General features: G+C 39.8%; 1 protein-coding gene across 1 annotated transcript in view; it reads right to left on the bottom strand.

Moving 5' to 3' along the window:
• Nucleotides 1-1,740: 1,740 nt before the first annotated feature.
• The window catches only part of LOC126753748 (protein dissatisfaction), a 68,886-nt gene continuing 51,641 nt past the window's right edge, over nt 1,741-18,985 (bottom strand). The window contains exons 5-6 of the mRNA XM_050465417.1: nt 4,282-5,609; nt 1,741-2,905 (exon numbers count right to left, since the gene is read on the bottom strand). Coding sequence (XP_050321374.1) covers nt 2,420-2,905; nt 4,282-5,609 — 1,814 coding nt within the window. The 3' untranslated portion in view covers nt 1,741-2,419. The remainder of the gene's footprint in view (nt 2,906-4,281; nt 5,610-18,985) is intronic.

Raw genomic sequence — 18,985 nt, 5'->3', positions numbered from 1 at the left:
AGTAGTAAAATTAATTATAATTTGTTTATTGAGACCCTATGTTCCACCTGTTGGAAGGACCAACTGGAGAAGGACCTGGCTTCGCTTGGAATATCCAACTGGCGCCACGTAGCGAAAAGAAGAAACGACTGGCGCGCGGTTGTTAACTCGGCTATAATCGCGTAAGCGGTGTCTACGCCAATTAAGAAAAAGAAGAGACCCTATGTTCCACCTAGGAACTACGGGCAAATATATATACATACATATATACTAATATTTGGTATTTATTTGGTAATGTCCAGCCTTAAGCTCACCCTCACCTTTTTTGAGAGGTCTTCCAGGAGATCGACTACAAAATCAAGGTAATTAAAAAGTTTTCAAAAAAAAAAAAAAAAAATATTTTGACCTTCAAGTGGATATAACCCCTTAAATCTGTTTATGAAAAAATTGGAAAATCCTCCACGTCTCAAACTAAAAAGTTGATTTAGTAAGAAATTGTTATGATGAAGAAAAATGCTTGCTGCTGGTAGTCTTTGCTTGTCGGCATTTCTTCAACCACAATTATGTGTCCTATAAGCTTCTTAAACTATAATCGTGTAAGCAGTGCCTACGCCAATAAAGAAGAAATCTTGTAAAATATTTTGATTGCTTCTAAACGTTCCTAACCTCAAATTCTTATCATAACATAACTACTCTTCGGTATTAACGCAGCTTTAAATTTGTAATTTTAATAGTAATAATACATATGTACAATGCTATAATAATATTGGATAAATGAGTATTTTATAATTAATATATTACAAGCATAGTTTGAATGCCACTGGGCGATTTCTTTTTTTGCTTAAGACTACGGTATTTAAGGTTTTTTTTTATTATCATATATTTTTGATTTTGCGTTTATTTTCACCTTTCGCGAATTCGTCATATTTTTGCACATTAAAATAACAACGCTGGTGTTAACATTAAATTTTATATTATATTGAAATATTTTTGAAAATTTTTATTTTCCTTTTTTTGGTGGCAAAATGCATTTTCAGGTGTTTGAAAAAATATGCGAATTTTTTGGTGGCTCAAAAATATATAAAAATCCCAAATAAAATACGAAATTAAATGAAATCAACTATTGTATAAATCGACAAGTTAATAAAATCGCACAGCTGTGCGAGGTGCAAGCGCGATTTTTCGCCATTTATCGACGATTTTCGGTAATTTATTTTCTCGTGCTACATTTGCTGACTAACTGTTTTGATATGCGCGCAACAACAGTGTGTGCGGAGTGTCCACACAATTGAATTGAATTTAGAAAGACCGGCGGCAAAGTTATTTTTTCATTATTTCTAAACTTGCAATGCAATGCGAAGCGCGAAACGGCACGGCGACGAAGTGAAAAGCAGGATTTGTTGGAGGGAGGCGGGCCAATAGGTAAGCAAAGGTAAAAGGGAGGCAGCAGGCGGAAGATGGAAAAAATCATAAATTTAAAATATCAAATGTAAAGTCCGTACATTTTTCCAAAGCGAGATTGAGCATAAATAGCCGACGGATATGGGCACGAATGCACACGAAGGGAAAAGGAATAAGAAAAAACGTCAAGCAAGCAATTGAGTGAGGGAGAATGGCAGGATAGTTGAGCTTGGCAGCGTTGGGTGGCGGTACAGGTGAGCTGTGAGACGCTGTGATGATAACAAAATAAGAGCGCAAAAAGAAATACAAAAAATAAATAAAAATATGAAAAGGAAAAAATTGTATATGATAAGCGCAAAGGGAACAGAAAAAAGATCAAAAGTAACAGCTAACGGTAAAAAACGCGGCGCTCGCGGTATAGGTCGCGGGCAAAATGTCGAATGGAAAGCAAATAAAGCAATTGCCAGCGGAATAAATCATTTGCTAGCACTCGAGCGCACACACACACACACACATAAACACCTATATACAAAGCTTATATTTTTATTTAACCGTTACTTCCTTATTTACACACACGCGCACACATGCGTACGGTGAGCGCTTGGCAATGCGACGTTGCAACATTAGAAAAATACAGTTACAGCATTCGTAGTTAGTATGGCAACAGCAACAACAACTAGTGTGTCATATCAACATAAAATATCAGCGTGGTTACAGCTGGAAGCGGAAGAAGAAGCAGAGCGCGGAAGCGATGTGAAATTCGACAGCTGGGCGCGGCCACTCGCATGCATACACATGTAAGGCCAATGGAAGCTGAATGCAACAATAATAATAAAAAGAGCTCAGTACCAGCAGTAACAACATCAGTGGGAAGAACAGCAGGAGCTCGAGTTACCTGCGATATCGAAGAAGAGCACCAGGAGTCATGACCGGCTTCAATGTCCACTTCGTGTCAAATCTTATTGGTTTTAGTGCTCACATTAGCACTACAGTTATGCTCGAGAAACCAACTTCAACACCTCTCTAATGCCTACCCACTTTATTTGTTGTCCACCTGCGCCGGCTCCATGGAATACATGTCCCTTAAGAGTCGCGCTATCGGCACATTGCCAATGGTCTCCTTGAAGAAGAGCGCCTCGATTGTGGCGGCACGTATGGTACGCAAGGATGGCAGCAGCAGCAGTAGACGTCCAAAACGTGTCGCTTGTCGTGGATAACGCAGGCGCACATGATCGGAGAGTATGCATTGCGCTTGATCTTGCAACATTTCGACGGGTTGCACATCGCAGAGTCCAGCTGTTTCCGGCGCAAAGAGTGCGATCGCTTTCATGCAGCCGACCTCACTACCGTCTGGCCCGATCTGACGAAAGCGACAGAGTATCTCTTGTATGGTCTTCATTTCCACTTGTGTGGCTTCGTCTTGGAGTACGCGTTCTTTGATGAGTGGTGATTCGAGTATGGGTGTGAGATCAAGTGGAATCGTCCATTGTGCAAGGTTGAGTAGGAATAACTCTTTCCACGATTCCTGTGGCAGCATGGTTGGGGAAGAGAAATATATTGACATATTTGTAAAATTACGATTTAAAGAAAGACTTAAATTTAGTAAATTTTTATATAAATTTTAAATAGATCCGACTAAATTCACTAAAATCTACTGAAGGAGTAATACATTATTTTCGTCTAAACATTTTCCACCGACAATCCTTCGTTTTAAACTGTACGTCTTGGAATTACCACAAACTGTCTTGTAGTAGAAACTTTTACAAGTCGATTTTCCTGTCATTAAAGTAGTGCAAGATTTACTGCTGGGGTGCGTAGCCTCCTTTAGAGAAGGACCATCCAATTTGACGACGATACTAGCCTTGAGCTCACTGACCGTGCGTTTAAGGCTGGTTAAGGAATGCGTAACCTAGATATCAATGGTATTAAGTTCCTTTGAGATAAAATTAGTATGGATCACAGCAGAATCACAGACAGGTGTAAAGATGTTGAGCTGACAAGAAAAGTTACTCTAGCCCCGCTATCAGAAGAATGGGAACGGGTCGGTGCTCCCCTCTCCTCGTGTGTTCTACTAATGGATAACTCGGCTAACGCTGGGCTACCATCGTTTCATGCGCTGTCGCAAGATCCTTTTGGTTCAAGATCGATCGTAAGCGATCCAGTGAGTTCTTTGCCCCCAGTTCAGTTTGCCTGCTTATAGTTATAGGGGTTCTAACAGGCTATTGTCCTATCGGCGTCCAGCTGTAAGGTTGAGAATTTTATCCGACACCAGCTTCAAAAGCTGTACGGAAGAAGACGAGGTGCAAGCATATCAGCACTTACTTTTTGAGTATCACGCATTTGCGTGGACAAGGGTTAAAAGCTTGGGGGCTCACGCTTTCTGTTGTTCCACCGAGTTGGTGGGAATAGAAGTTAAGCGCCTATGCAAATTTTTATTGGATTTATGACGCTTTATAGTGCTTTGCTGACTTATAAGTTTGAAGCACCGAGTGTTATCTTTATGCTATCACAAGGGACTACTTTTAACAGTCCAAATGCGATCCTTCGATCAGTCATTATTATTTACAAAGTCTTTAGAATTTTCAGAACGAAGTCTAGAGAAAGATTACTAAATCGTTCTTCCAGCGGAGTGATCACTCTCAAGAGTCTTAACGCCGTTCTTTAATTAAGCCCTCAAGTCCCACTTTTTATCCAACCCCGAAACTGAAAAATTTAAACTGGAATAAGGACGAAAGATTTCTAACATCTAGTACACAAATCTATCTATCTTAAAAGTTCCCATCTGACCTGAGTCAACCTGAGCTTTTGTTAACATCGGAGTTTCAAATTATTCCTTCATGTAGCTTTCTCCATTATCTATAGGGTTAAAGTACAATAAAACCTACTAGCAAATAGACTCACCTGCAGCAATAATTGTTGATCATTCTTAGTAAGCGTTTGGAAAGGCATCAAGCACTTAACCCAACGCACAGCCATGAAGAGTAGACGTGCAGTAGTTTCCTGCAGCATTTCCCACGACAACAGACGCGAGTCCACGCCAATCAATTGTTGTGGCAGCGCCGGAAATAGTATTGAATTGTGCACTTGATATTGTATGATCTCTTGACACTTATCGGGGCTGAGTAAGAGTTCGAGGAAACCATTTTGACGCGCTGCATAGAGCGCCGCAGCCTGACTCGCCGCAGCAGCGGCTGACGAGCTGGAGCTATTAGAAATGCCAGCAACGCTGTGATGAGCTGGTGGCGAATGGCTGGAGAGCGGCGTCGAACGTGATGGCGTGCCACTGCTGGCAGTCAAACTGCCGCTGCCACCGCTACTCGGCTTACAATTCTGATTGTTTATGCTGTTATCATTGTTGTTGTCCAGGGACTCACTATTATTGTTGTTATTACTATTGCAGTTGATATTGATAATCGGCGAGGCCGGTCCACCAGTGACATTAGTGTTCGTCAGCGAGGGCGCCGGTGAGGCGCTAGTCGACAAAGGCGGTGTTGCTGATGGTGTTTCGGTCTCCACATTCACACGCGGACTCTCGCTGCCCAACGAGCTGCGACCGCCAATACTCGATATGGACTGTATGGAAGGCGTTGGCGACGGCGACGAATAGTTGTGTGTCGTGACGGTTGACTTTGCATAGAACTCCAAGCTCGTGGTGCTGGCAGCGCCACCGCTAGCCGCACCGGAGGAACCGCCACTATTTGTCAGGTCATAAGTGGGCATGCCGGTGGTAAGTGACAGCGGCAAATGCTTCGTTGCTTGTGGCTGTCCGGCTGCCGCCGCAGCATTCACCGCACCCACAAGCGTGGCGGCTGTTGTGGCTGTCGCAGCGGCCGAAATGTTGGGCAATTTGCTGGTGGCCTCCGCAATGAGATTGTGATGCATATGCGGCAAAAGATGCGGTGGAAATGGCAATGGGGGATGTGGTGGCACGGCAACGGCGCCATTTTGTAAAGCGCTATGCTGCGCCAGCGCATGTCCGGGATGATGGAAGGCGGTCGGATGTGCTGGTGGTTGGAAACCCTGCACAGGGTGGGTGGAAATGTGTGAAGTGTAATTGAAGGAAGCCGACACATTGGTGACCAGTGAGACGGGCAGATGATGGCCGGGATGATGATGCGGCATGCCGTTGTGATGGTGATGATGATGATGATGGTGCGGATGATGGGGGTGATGGTGGTGCAGTTGTGGATGCAGTTTGGGCTTACGCGGTCCGCGCTCATGCTGTACGGCTGTAAGCAGTAAGCGTAAAAAGAAGTGAGTTAGAGATTAGTTAAATAAATAGCGAAAGTACGAACAAGAAGTGTACAAAATATTAAAAGAGTGGGTTATAATTATATGTGCAATTCAAAATATGATAGTACTGTTATAAAGCTCTAAATATAATTCTTAAAGAATTCGTATAAGAAAGTTACTTATGTTTAGGGTTTCTTGAAGCTTTTTGGCTTCATGGAGAACCATTCAAACTTTTCAGCGTTCTATTTGTGTTACGATTGTCCAGAAAGTTTATAGTATCCAGAAGAAAACGTCGAAGACCCTATAAAATATATATATGTATATATGTATAGGTAGATAATCATCTTTACATTCTATGTCGATTTAGACATATTAGTCTGTCTATCCATCCGTCTGTATATACACGAAGTCGCCGTACATCTCATACAGGTCATCGTTCCATCGACTGCGGTACTCGCCGTTGCCAATGCCCAAAGGACCCTAAATCTTTCGCAAAAAAACTCCTAAGGCCAACTCTTCAGATAATGTCGTTGCCTTCGCACCATGTAACAGGACGAAAATGATGAGGGATTTGTTGAGTTTGTTCTTTGTTCGTTGAGAGAGGACTTCACTTTTTTCGACTTTCAAGTCTAAAGCCACATTGATAACGTCCAATCAGTTTGTTGACGAGCTTCAGTCTTTCACACACTACGCTCTATAAGACCTTATATATTAGATATTAAGGAGGCTTACCACACGGTAATTGCAGATTGTGGGGTCTTCTTTTTGTGGATTGGGAAAATCACACAACCATATATTGCAAAAAAGCTTTCTTGTCCTTCAGACGGATAATTGGAACGTCTATGCCTTGGTCATCGATCGGGGAATCAGTTTCGCCATCTTCAGGTGTTTACTTTCACTGCCGTTCAGCAGGTGACTCTTCAAATCTCGGTATCTATCCCTCCCCGTTCGTGTGTAAAAATTAATAGAAGAATTGTGGTCGATCACACAATTGTGAGAGAGGCTGTCTGTTTTCTCTCCACCGCGACACGACAGTCCTCATCATACCAGCCGTTCTTTCGAACTTTACGAAAACCATTGATTTTGATTGTGGCTTTGAAATTTGAAATTCCGTCCCACAGTTCACTTATACCGCGGTGGTGATGAGTACTCTCAGAGAGCAGGAGTGCAATTCAAGCCAAATCGTATTATTGTTAGAAAGCTTGAATCTACGCATCTGGCAACTTCTTCTACCCATCCCTTAATTCCACTCTCACTAGCGTTCTCCAACCTATCTAGACATAAATGCGTGGCATAAGTTCAACTGAAATCATCTTCTTCAAATTAACTTTATTTATTTAACTACTTAAAAGCAGATTATCGCAATTATACCCTTGAATTGATTTTGTGCGAGTATTTTTGCGGCATTTGCATCTCTTTGCGCCTCTAGCCGGCGCGCGCCCTCATGCCAGCAGCTTGATTGACTTGATAAGTTTGCCGCTGCTCTGTGCGCTTGTGTGTCTCAGCGCTTGCCGAATCAGCAAAAAGGCAACAAATCCCAAATACTCATACAAAAACAAAAAAACACTCGCTCTATGGTAGACTCATAAGAGGCATGCAAATCAAAAGTTGGTAAAAAGTTGCGTAAAACTCAAACAAACCCGCTTGTGAGCGCGTGACTGAAGCGCCTGAGCTGATGGGATAATGTGCCACACATTGGTGTGCCGGGAGAGGGCGTCAAATGTTGTTAGTGTTGTTTTTGATTTTCGATTAGCTAAAGCTGCTGGAATTCTTGGTTCGATTCTATGCTAATGTATGCGTATAAATATGTGTGTTTGTAGTAGTGTATGTGTGCCGTTTTTCCTTTGATGTTTGCAGCCTTTAATATGCTTGCTTGCACTCGGTGGAGTTATTTCAAACAGAAAGTTGTATTGAGAACATAAAGATATTGTTCTTTGATATCTATGATTTATTGCTATTAATTGTAAATATTCATTGAATACTTTTCCTGAGCTTTGCGGGCATTTTTTCACAACTAGAACATTCTGAGCTAGTGCAGAACACAGGCGATCTACTAAACTACTTGCTGTCAGTCAGGTACATCTCGCCGCAATCGTAGGTCTTCTTACTGAGCACTGTACAATAGGCACTCATGCGGCAAGACTGAAAATATTGACAAACGCTAACTGTGAACGTTGAATGGAGAAAGGTGGTACAGAAACATTCAGGCGCTTACTCCTCCATTGCCCAGCAAGACTGAGTTTAATCATATCAACAGTCATATTTTCGGCGAACTTGGCGAAATATCCGGAATAGTTATCAGCCTCGTCAACAAATTTGTGGCAGGCTCAAAGTGCTTTGACGACTTTTGAGAGTATTTTTGATTAATACATGCGAGTATTTTGGTATCACAAAGGACCAGCAATCTGAGCTCTCCAGGTGGGATCCATATTCCTTTTTTGATCGACCTTCTGACCCAACCTAAGCAGATTTCATTGACAAACCGGTGCTCTTTTAGCACTAACAGAATTTCTATATATGAGAGAAAGCATACCATTTCACCAAACTCTTATCAACTCATCATTAAAATAACCTACGCTTCAAGTTCGGTGTTAGCACTAGGAGGCTGCTATATATATTTCTGGCCTAAGCAACACTAAGTGTTGCCAGGTGCAATCTGACATTTCCATTGGAAAGTTTGACATTTTTTAGCATAACATCACTCAGAACGTTTTGTCATTTAATCGTGAATTGTTTTATTTACAGGGAATTAAAAAATTCATCTCGGCCAAAAAATGGAATTAACTCGTGAACATTTTCGTGCGATCATTTTTCACAACTTTCGACGTGGATTATCACGACAAGAGTGCATCGATGAACTAAAATCTTTGTATGGCTATGAAGCACCATCCTATAGCACTGTGAAAAACTGGTACAACGAATTCAATCGTGGCCGACGCTCGCTCAAAGACGAATTCCATGAAGGTCGTCCAAAAACAGGCGTTGTGCCAGAAAACATCGATGCCGTACGTGAACTGATAATGCAAGACCGTCATGTAACATATCTTCAGATAGAGGCATGCCTATGCATTTCTCCCATCAGCATACATTCGATATTGCATGAACACCTGGCCGTAAAAAAGGTTTGTTCTCGTTGGATCCCGCACAATTTGACAATCGCTCAAAAAAAGGCTCGTGTAGATTGGTGTAAAGAAATGCTGAAAAAATACGATCGCGGTGCTTCAAAAGACGTTTATAAGATCGTCACAGGTGACGAATCATGGATCTATGCGTATGAGCCCGAAACAAAACAGTAATCGACCGTGTGGGTCTTCCAAGACGAGCCAAATCCAACGAAAGTTGTTCGTGGAAGAAGCACTTCGAAGCAAAATCGCCTGTTTCTTCGGCAAAACTGGTCATGTGGCGACTGTTCCGCTTGAGCAAAGTAGGACGGTCAATTCTGAGTGGTACACCACCATTTGTTTGCCTGAAGTCTTCGGAGAAATTCGAAAAACGAACAAGAGAAGACGAATCATTGTGCACCATGACAATGCGAGCTCTCACACATCGGCTCAAACCAGCGCCTTTTTGACTGGCCAAAACGTCGAATTGATGGGTCATCCGCCATACAGCCGTGACTTGGCACCCAATGACTTCTTTTTATTCCCACGCATCAAGAAAATAATGCGTGGTCAACGATTTTCGTCGCCAGAAGATGCTGTTGAAGCATTCAAAAACCATGTTTTGGAGGTGTCTCAATCGGAGTGGAAAAAGTGCTTCGAAAATTGGTTTGAGCGCATACAAAAGTGTATAAATCTTGATGGAGAATATTTTGAAAAACAATAAAACCATTTTCGTTGATAAATATTCCTATTTTCATTATTAGGCCAGAAATATATATATCAGCCTTAAATTATAATTATGGCTTATGTGACATTCAAAACCCTAATCCCTCAGTTACAGTAAATAAAACGTTTAATCTCCTTTATCGATTCGCCATAATGAACATTAGAAAAGCAACTAGTTTTTTGGTTAACTTTGTATACCGAGAAGTCGTCTTTCATTTATATAGATTTCTAATGGCATCAGTATGTTATTATATAAAAATATATGGCTCTCAGAGATTACTGAATGTTATAAAATACAATAAACGCAATATCCTTCGCCACCTTTTCTTTCCAAAGGAGTAGAAATCTTCCTCTTCCTCTGTTTCCCCCGGCAGTTACTGCGCCGAATACTTTCAGAGCTGGAATGTTTTCATCCATTCGGACGACATGACCTAGCCAGCGTAGCTGCTGTCTCTTAATTCACTGAACTATGTTAATGACGTCAAATTTTTCTTACAGCTCATCGTTCCATCGATTGCGCTATTCGCAGAACCTTTCTTTCGAAAAGTCATAACGTCGACTCATCAGATGTTTTCATCGTCCATGCCTCTGCACCATATAGCAGGACAAGAATAATAAGTGACTTGTAGAAAATTGGTCTTTGTTCATCGAGAGAGGACTTTACTTCTCAATTGCCTACTCGGTCCGAAGTAGCACCAAGTAGTTTGCGGTTATTCTGCGTTGAATTTCGAGGCTGACATTCGGGTCAAGTCGCAAAAGCGACGACTGTTTTTTTTAATGACAGGAGATATTTTTTCATTGCCTCGTTCACTACCAGACCCATTTGCTTCGCTTCTTTGCTCAACCTGGAGAAAGCAGAACTAATGGCGCGATGGTTAAGGCCAATGATATCAATATCATCGGCGTACGTACCAGCAGTTGTACACTCTTATAGAAGATTGTACCTCTTCTATTCAGATCTGAAGGTCGAGTTATTTTCTCAAGCAGCAGATTGAAGAAGTCGCACGATAGGGAGTTGCCTTGTCTAGAACCTCATTTGGTATCGATCGGCTTGAAGAGGTCCTTCCCGATTCTGATGGAGCTTTTGGTGTTACTCAACGTCAGCTTACACAGCCGTATTAGCTTTGCGGGAATGTCAAGTTCAGACTTTGTGGCATAGAGACAGTTCCTTTTCGTGCTCACGATACAACATTCGCGGATATTAAAATTAAATTAAATAAATCGCAAATTCTCAAAAATGGAAACTAAAAAAGAGAAATTATTTGTGGCAACTTTTTCTTCCAACTCTCATCTGCCTCCCCCTCAATCTTCCTAACAATTAGGACACTGGCACACAAACGTTTCCCAACAAGGCAACAAAAGCTATGCCAATAACTTTTCGAAAAGCCTCAAAGCCTTTTGGAAGATCAAATTTTTCAATTACGCTTAAGTGGCGAACTCATAAAATTTTCATGCGGTTCTCATCAGCGCTGATGATACGCCTATGCAACATATGCCGCGTTGGTTGGAAAGAGAGCGAGACAGGAGAAGGCGCGCAGCGCGGCGCTGATTGTTGCGAAAGACTTTAGGCAATTTGATGACAAACCGAAGAAAACTGATGAAGGCGAAAAGAAAAAAAAAAACGAAAATGAAATAATATGCCGGATATTATTAAAAAAAAAAACGAAAATTAAAAGGAAAAGAAAAAGTGTAAAAAATTACGAAAAGAAAATTAAAGACAAGGCGCTTGCTTGAAAAGAGTTTCCCCAATGGCTGAGTTTATCTTAATTCTTTTACGTTAATTTTTGTGTGGCAATGCAACTTTTAAACCCTTTCGAGCGGCGTGCTGTGGCATTTGCCACTTGGAAGTGTTTCCAACTTAATTTTGAAGTCTTTACGTTGCCTTTTTCTTCGGTTTTCGATGTGGTTTATGACGGTGGGAGGGAAGGAAACTTAAGTTACTTCTTTGGCAGCTGGGCGGCAAGAAAATTTGCTTGATTGCGCAGTTTGTTGTTGCTTTATAGTATGTGTATACTTTTTTTGTTTCCGTCAGCAAAGCGACGGCATCTTTTGACGTTGGTGCACATTACGTAAAGTTGGCTGTGTGCTGAAGGCCGCAAAGAGCTTCGAGACTTTGTTGGTGTTGGCGAATAATTCTTGATTTTATAATTTCTTCACGAAACAAAATATATTCCTACTCACTTATGTATTTGTATATGTGGGTAAGCAGAAGTTGGGCAATGCAAAAGTCGTGTTGCGGCAAATTTCAAACTTGAAGCGTTTCTTTTTCTGGTTGAGGGAAAAGTGAGAGGTAAGTATGTACTGTACATAAGATTTGTTTGAAAAAATTAATGAAAGAGAATTTAAATATATACTTTCTGAATATATGTGTAGTAAATATATATGTACAAGTACATAATCTCAGTTCTTCTTCAATTATAGTCGAAATCCCGAAAACTCAAAATCGATTTTAATTATTTTAAAATTTCGGGATTTCAAAATTTAGAAACTAAAATAAGAGTACATCGAAATTTGAAAGCAGAACATAATTTTCTTTTACGAAACGTGGAAATGTTTTCGGGATTAAAAATTTCTTAACGGAATACTGAATTATTTTTCGGGATTTTGTTTTAACCAGTATATTTTTCAAACAGATAACAAATGGGTTGGTGCAATTTTGTGATAATATGATTTCTTAACTGGATCCCGAAACTTTTTGTCGGGATTTTTTTGTACGAATATGATTTCAAGTACAATTTTCTGGTAAAATGATTTCGGCAATTAAAATTACTCGACGGGATCCCGAAAATTTTTGCGGTTTTTTTTGTACGCATACATAATGTGATTTTTTGACGGGATCCCGAAATTTTTACGAATATGATCTGCAATCGGATAACAAATTTTCTAGTACAACTTTCTGATAAAATGATTTCGGGAATTTAAATTACTTACCGTGATCCCGAACTTTTTTTCGGGATTTCTAACGAATATGTTTTTCCAACAGTAATAAACGGGTTGGTGCAATTTTGTGATCTCGAACTTTATCTCGGGATTTTTAAAGAATATGTTTTCCAAACAGATAACAAATGGATTAGTGGAATTTTGTGATAAGATGATGTCTTGACGGAATCCCGGGATTTTTTTGTACGAACAAAGATTAAGAATTTTTTTTATAAAGTTTTCATATAATTTTAAGCCATATACTATATTAAAAATATTTTATGAATATTTGTGAGGTAAGGAATGAATGAACTGACTGAATCCCGAATGGTAAGTGCCGATAATTTTCGGGATCCCGAACACAGTTAAAAGTTGATTGTATGATTTTTGTTGACAAACGAGTGAACTGACTGCATCTCGAATGATAAGTCCCGATAATTTTCGGGATACCGAACACAATTAAAAGTTGATTGTCTGGTTATTGACAAATATTCCTGTCACTAAGTTGCAATTGTGCCGACTGAGGGTAAATAGACCAAGACATGTGACCATATCCAGTTCTCTAATACTTTGTTAAAAGAAGCATCCCTGATTTTGTGTTTTTTTTTTTTGGTTTTCATAAAAGTTAAGTTAAGTTAGGATATCAAATCAAACATATTTTTGATACAAAATTAGAAATTCTGGGGAAATTTCTGTTACCATATTTTCTTGGAACTGAACTTCAAGACCTTGGGCTCAAAAGTCACCTTAATTGCTCACGCTCATTACTTTAACAACATTAATATTATGGATATTTATATCTTCCATTAGATTAGTTGAATTAACAAATGACTAACGGGAGTCAACTGACAATTATCTTTTAAAACACTTCTTAGAAGCCACCAAATCTATCAATAGAATTTCTATTGTAAAACCTACCAGTTATATACCGGTTATATTACACCAGGTGAGCAAAAAATATCAGTTAGGAGCCTAAAAGGCGACAATGCTTGATAGCAGCTGCAAAAAAGTACTGCTTTCGATTTTCAAAACATCTCATAACAAGAAATCTTGCACAAGTAGCCACAAAAGCCGTCGTGAAGCCACAAAACATGTCAGCAACAAAGTAAACAACAACACCACAGCGAACTCGCCACTTACTAATTTCAATACACAGAAGAGAACTCTCTAACACACGCCAAGACAAATTGTTGTTGGCAGCAAAGTAAGGAGCATGTCATGGCGACAAGATACAGCTTGTACTAGCTGTGCGCTGTCCTGTAGCGCGTCCAAAGGCTTAAGCGCCTACAAGTATGCACTGTGTAATAGCATTTTGGCAATTATTTACATTTTCTATAGTAGGCTTTGAGGCGCAGTTGGGTAGAAAATTACATGTATACACACACACATACACTCAAGGTGAGCTTTGACGGTACAAGCGAAGAGTTGTGTAAACAAGCAAAACTTAACGTTAAGCAAAGGACATTATGGCATTTTAACATTTGAGACAAAAACAAAGCAAGCAAATAAGCAGCCAGCTTAACCATACAAACAACAATAACTACATGTTCAACACAACCGAACGTCTTGTAGTCTCGCGCCTAGCAAGCACAATATGATTCTTGTTAATAATATCTTCTTCTTCTTCTTTTCTTCTTGCCAACAAATCATCGTCTTTTCGTTGTCGCTTTCTCTCTCGCCCGTAGCTTCTGCAAATTCACGCTTAACTGCATTTCTAGGCAAAGTCCGTCAGCTACTTAGACAGAGTCAGTCATTTGCCATATTTGCTTGGGCAATTTGCCTTCTTTTTAGTTCATTTAGTTAACTGATTTGTTGTTGGCGTCTTGTTTACTTAATAGCTTTTAAGCAGAGCATATTTACATATCAGTTTGAGCTTTTATTTTTGTTATTGTCACTTTCATTTAACAAATGTGCGTATATCATATATAATAAGTGAATGTGTATGTAGATCAATTCTTAGAAAATCAATTCCAAATAGTTTGAGTTTTCGATATTGTCTGCATAGAAACTTTTTTAAGGAAGATTCAGTGGAAATTTTCTTTTGTGTTTCCTTCACTGCTTCGTTTTGTTTCCCTCTTGTTGTTTTTCTTTCTTTCTCAGTGTTTTAAGCTCACTCTCTCTCAATCTCTTTCTTCCTGTATGCATCTGGTTGTTGTATTTAGTAGAAGAAAGCATCCCGGAAATAACTGGAAAGAATGTTACAGAGTTGACAATCCAGTGAGCGATGAAACCTGTGTCCCTTCCGGTTACGCAGACCCGACTGTCGTGAGGGTCAGCTCTTTCTCTCTCTTTACAGTAAGTGGTTTGCGTCTCAACTAAAAGTCACAATGACAGTTCTACGACTTTAAGTTATGGTTCCAGACAGGGATATCCTTATTTGTACCATCTAATGAATCTCATGGGTTTTCTTTATTAATAGAAACGCTAGCCTCTCTAGTACCATAATCCATGTTCAGAAGGTAGCTTCAAACTAAATGATTATTCAGACTTTCAGTCCGAAATTTTTTGCATAACAAAAAAGATGTCAAGTGGAATTCTGCTCTAATCAGCCAGTTCATTAATCTTCTAGTGGACAGCCAAGCAGAAACTAAGATTAACGGTAACGCCTGTACTAAGTCTTACTGCGTTAGGTTATTAGAGGAGGCAATAACTAGACTCTCAGTCGGAAACTCGATAAAAATTATCCGCCAACCCAAGAATAGAAGGAAATAAAATGGCGGACGAGTTAGCTTGCCCGGGGGCAGCCAGGAACACAATTTCTTTAAACTTCTCTATACTATTCAGCTCCCTCAAGTGTTGCTTGAATTCAAAGCATTAACCCTAGAGGAACAGCTCAGGTGCAGGAACACTAGCAAGACGGGACATACCACTCTAGTATTTTGAGGAAGTGTTGATGAGGACAACACCAAAAATTTTTAATTTTTGACAAGTGGAAACTTAGTAACATTCTATGTACATAAGTAGGGGTCATCACAGGGCACATACAAAACAAAGGTAAAGTAGTTGCGGCAGTATGTAGAGCATCGCCAGAGAATGATGCGACTCTGAAACATTACTTAGCAAATGCTCAGCTTTCAGTCGGTTGAGACGGGATATCTTCCACGGCTTCCAATGTTGCAACTTCAGAAACATTGCTCTGCTAGGATGGAAAAAAGGTATTTTATAAGATCCTTTGAGTTTCTGGATAAGGCTTAATTTGGTTAACGGGAGCACAATGGGGCTAATGATGGCCTGAATGCGGTCGCAAGCGGTCTGGCGCTCTTGCGCCTCCCTCTTCAACCACTTAACCAACCGAGTACATATTTTGATAAAGTTGATAGAGCATATAAAGACAAGAGCAGAATTACTTTCAGGATTCACAATGAGAACAGTGATAAGGGTAAGGATTAGGATAAGGATAAAGATAAGGATAAGGATGGGGATAAAGATAAGGATATAAATAAGGATAAGGATAAAGATAAGGGTAAAGATAAGGATAAAGATAAGGATAAGGATAAGGATAACGATACGAATAAGGACAAAGATAAAGATAAGGATAACGATAACGATAACGATACGGATAAGGATAGCGATACAGATAAAGATAAGGATAAGGGTAAGGAGAAGAATAAAGAAAAGGAGAAGGAAAATGATAAGGATAAGGAGAAGAAGAAGGAGATGGAAAAGGAGAAGGAGAAGAATAAAGAAAAGGAGAAGGAAAAGGATAAGGATAAGGAGAAGAAGAAGGAGATGGAAAAGGAGAAGGAGATGGAAAAGGAGAAGGAGAAGGAGAAGGAGAAGGAGAAGGAGAAGGAGAAGGAGAAGGAGAAGGAGAAGGAGAAGGAGAAGGAGAAGGAGAAGGAGAAGGAGAAGGAGAAGGAGAAGGAGAAAGAGAAGGAGAAGGAAAAGAATAAGAATAACGATAAGAATAAGGATAAAGATAAGCATAAAGATAAAGATAAAGATAAAGATAAAGATAAAAATAAAGATAAAGAAAAAGATAAAGATAAAGATAAGGATAAGGATAAGGATAAGGATTTGCATAAGAGCAAGGATAAGCATACACGTATTAAGAATGGTGGGAAATAAACTTGCGTAATAGATAGACTTGGAGACCTAGAGTGAAAGAATAACAACTAACAACGGTACTGAAAGTGATATACCATTGAAAAATAATTCAGATATAAAAAATGATGAGAGACTTGTCACGAAGGATATTTTTGTGTAGACCTTGCAAGGTATTTGCTCTATTTAAGCATCCCATCTCCTTCATTATTTATATTCACTATCTTTGCACAAATTATTCTCTTTACTTCACAGCTTCGCAGGTAATGCTGTCTTCTTCCAAGTCCAGCACTTTCCATATCAGCTTAAGAAGACAAATTGTCGTGTTGCTGATTATTTTCCTTTTCGTTGAATTTCGTTTTCATCAGCGCTACATGTGTTGTTGCTGTATCCCCTCCACAACTAGCTGCAGAGCCAACCATTAACAATCGCATCAGCGTCGACAAACGCAGCTCATCAATTCACGAATGCGCACATGATAAATGTAGCAAGACCATCAAGAGTGAAGTGCTGTCTTAGCTGCGTTGGCTACTTCCACTGTTGGCTGGCTAAATCTCAAGATTGCTTTCTATAGTATATTGCCATGCTTTCCGCTCCGCACAAACAACAGCAGCTTGCGAATAAATAAACGATTAATGTCACAAAGGTGAGAATAATGTCAAGTGTTTGCCATTCATGTGTATTATTTACTTCTTTATACTCACACACACATGTGCACATATTTGTATGGATAAATGTCACATATCCTCCCGAAGTGCTGCGCAGCCAAGTAACCCTTTATTTAACTCGCATGTGTTTTATATCGCACTTTGTCATGTGAGTCATGTGAGTCCTTCACTTGTGCATATATGCGATTAGTATTGGATTAAAATGTCATCCCTCATATTTTGCCAACTCATGTTTGTGTTAGTGTGTGTGTGAGTTGCCGTGTAGTTACACGCATACACACTTAATTAGCGCCAACAAATAAAAGTCACCAGGGCGACCGTGTACATTGTCAACACCCACTACAGTGTGCACTGTTTGAATTCACAAGCGTGATATTTTCGAAAACATATTACAGTTATGCAATAGTGAAATTCCTATGAATTTGTAAACACTTGTTTGCAAGAGAGTTTAACAAGGGACCACGGCGGAATTTTTAAAACGTTTTTGTAGGCTGTTGTGAGACAGTAAATAAAATTTTATATAAAACATAAAAAATATAAATAAAATCGAAATTAAAAAACAAAAAATATTTATTTCAAAACGTATCTTTCATTTCGGCTGTTAAAAGTTTCATTCATTATAATTCGCAAACTGGAATTCTCAGCAGGCTAAGCAAATGATTTCATTTAATTTGTGTGGCAGCTATACGCTATAGTTATTCGATCTCAACAATATTTTCGGAGATTAAAACCGTGCCTTGAACAATAATTTGTGCGAAATTTCGTAAGATATCTCGGCATATCAAAAAGTTTTCCATACAAGACTTTGATTCCCATCGTTCTGTTTGTAAGGCAGCTATATGCTATAGTGATTCGATCTGAACAATATATTCAGAATACGACTTTCTCTTCTAAACTATAATATCTACCAAATTTCGTGAACATATCTTGTCAACTAAAAAAGTTTTCTTTATATGGAGCTGTTCTTGATCAATAAGTTTGTATAACAGCCATATGCTATAGTGATTCGATCTGAACAATATTTTCGGTGATCGTAACTTTGCCTTAAGCAATAATCTGCGCGAAATTTCGTGACGATATCTCGTCAAATGAAAAAGTTTTTCATACAAGCGGTTGATTCCCAACGATCAGTTTGTACGGCGGCTATATGCTATAGCTATCCGATCTGCACAATTTCTTCGGAGATTGAACCATTTTCTTTGGCAACAATCCTTGCTAAATTTTGTGAAGATAGCTCGTCAAATAGAAAATTGTACATATGTACATGAACTTGGTTTTGATAATTTGGTTTAAAACCGCTATGTCCGCGCGTTGCAACAGTTGCCCTATATGAACCCCGTGGTTATCTGTTCAAGCAGGGAGCCCACGCGAGTGTTGACATAAGTCCTTAAGGAACCTTATGTTTAGAGAAAATATGGCTTCCAGAGTTTTATCGAGACGAAGATGAGAATAGCATTATCCTGCCAGCCATTCCGGTGAGATGTCACTCTTACCTACTGAGGTGATTCAAAGCTGCTCTCACCAGCCCTTTGTCATGACTGATCCGTTCACGGTTTCCAGTACATCATAATCAGAATCTCACTGACCGCGCTGCTGATGGGCCCTTGCCCTGTGTATTCGTCGACATCTGTGCACGTTAGGTGCCGGTCACTGCGTGATCCCACGTCGTTTTGGAGCCTCCCTCTCATGGGTAGGTTCTGCCTCGCTGCAAGCTCGGTTGGGGTTGTGGACGCTTATTTAAAGGCGGCATAAGTTCGTGAGACATTTTGAGTCAAGTCCTTCTCTCTCGCAGCTCTTGGTCAGGGGCTGCGTAGTACTATTCGCAGCCTGAGTTCAGCCTTACTTCTAACTCAGTCTTACCATGAGAAGATTCTTGCGGAGAAAAAAGCTTTTTCAAAATTTCAAATCAGCATC

Source organism: Bactrocera neohumeralis, chromosome 3 (assembly GCF_024586455.1).
Source record: "Bactrocera neohumeralis isolate Rockhampton chromosome 3, APGP_CSIRO_Bneo_wtdbg2-racon-allhic-juicebox.fasta_v2, whole genome shotgun sequence".
Classification (NCBI taxonomy): Eukaryota; Metazoa; Arthropoda; class Insecta; order Diptera; family Tephritidae; genus Bactrocera; species Bactrocera neohumeralis.
Note: the sequence above shows the minus strand (reverse complement) of the source record. Positions and strands in the feature narration are given on the sequence as shown.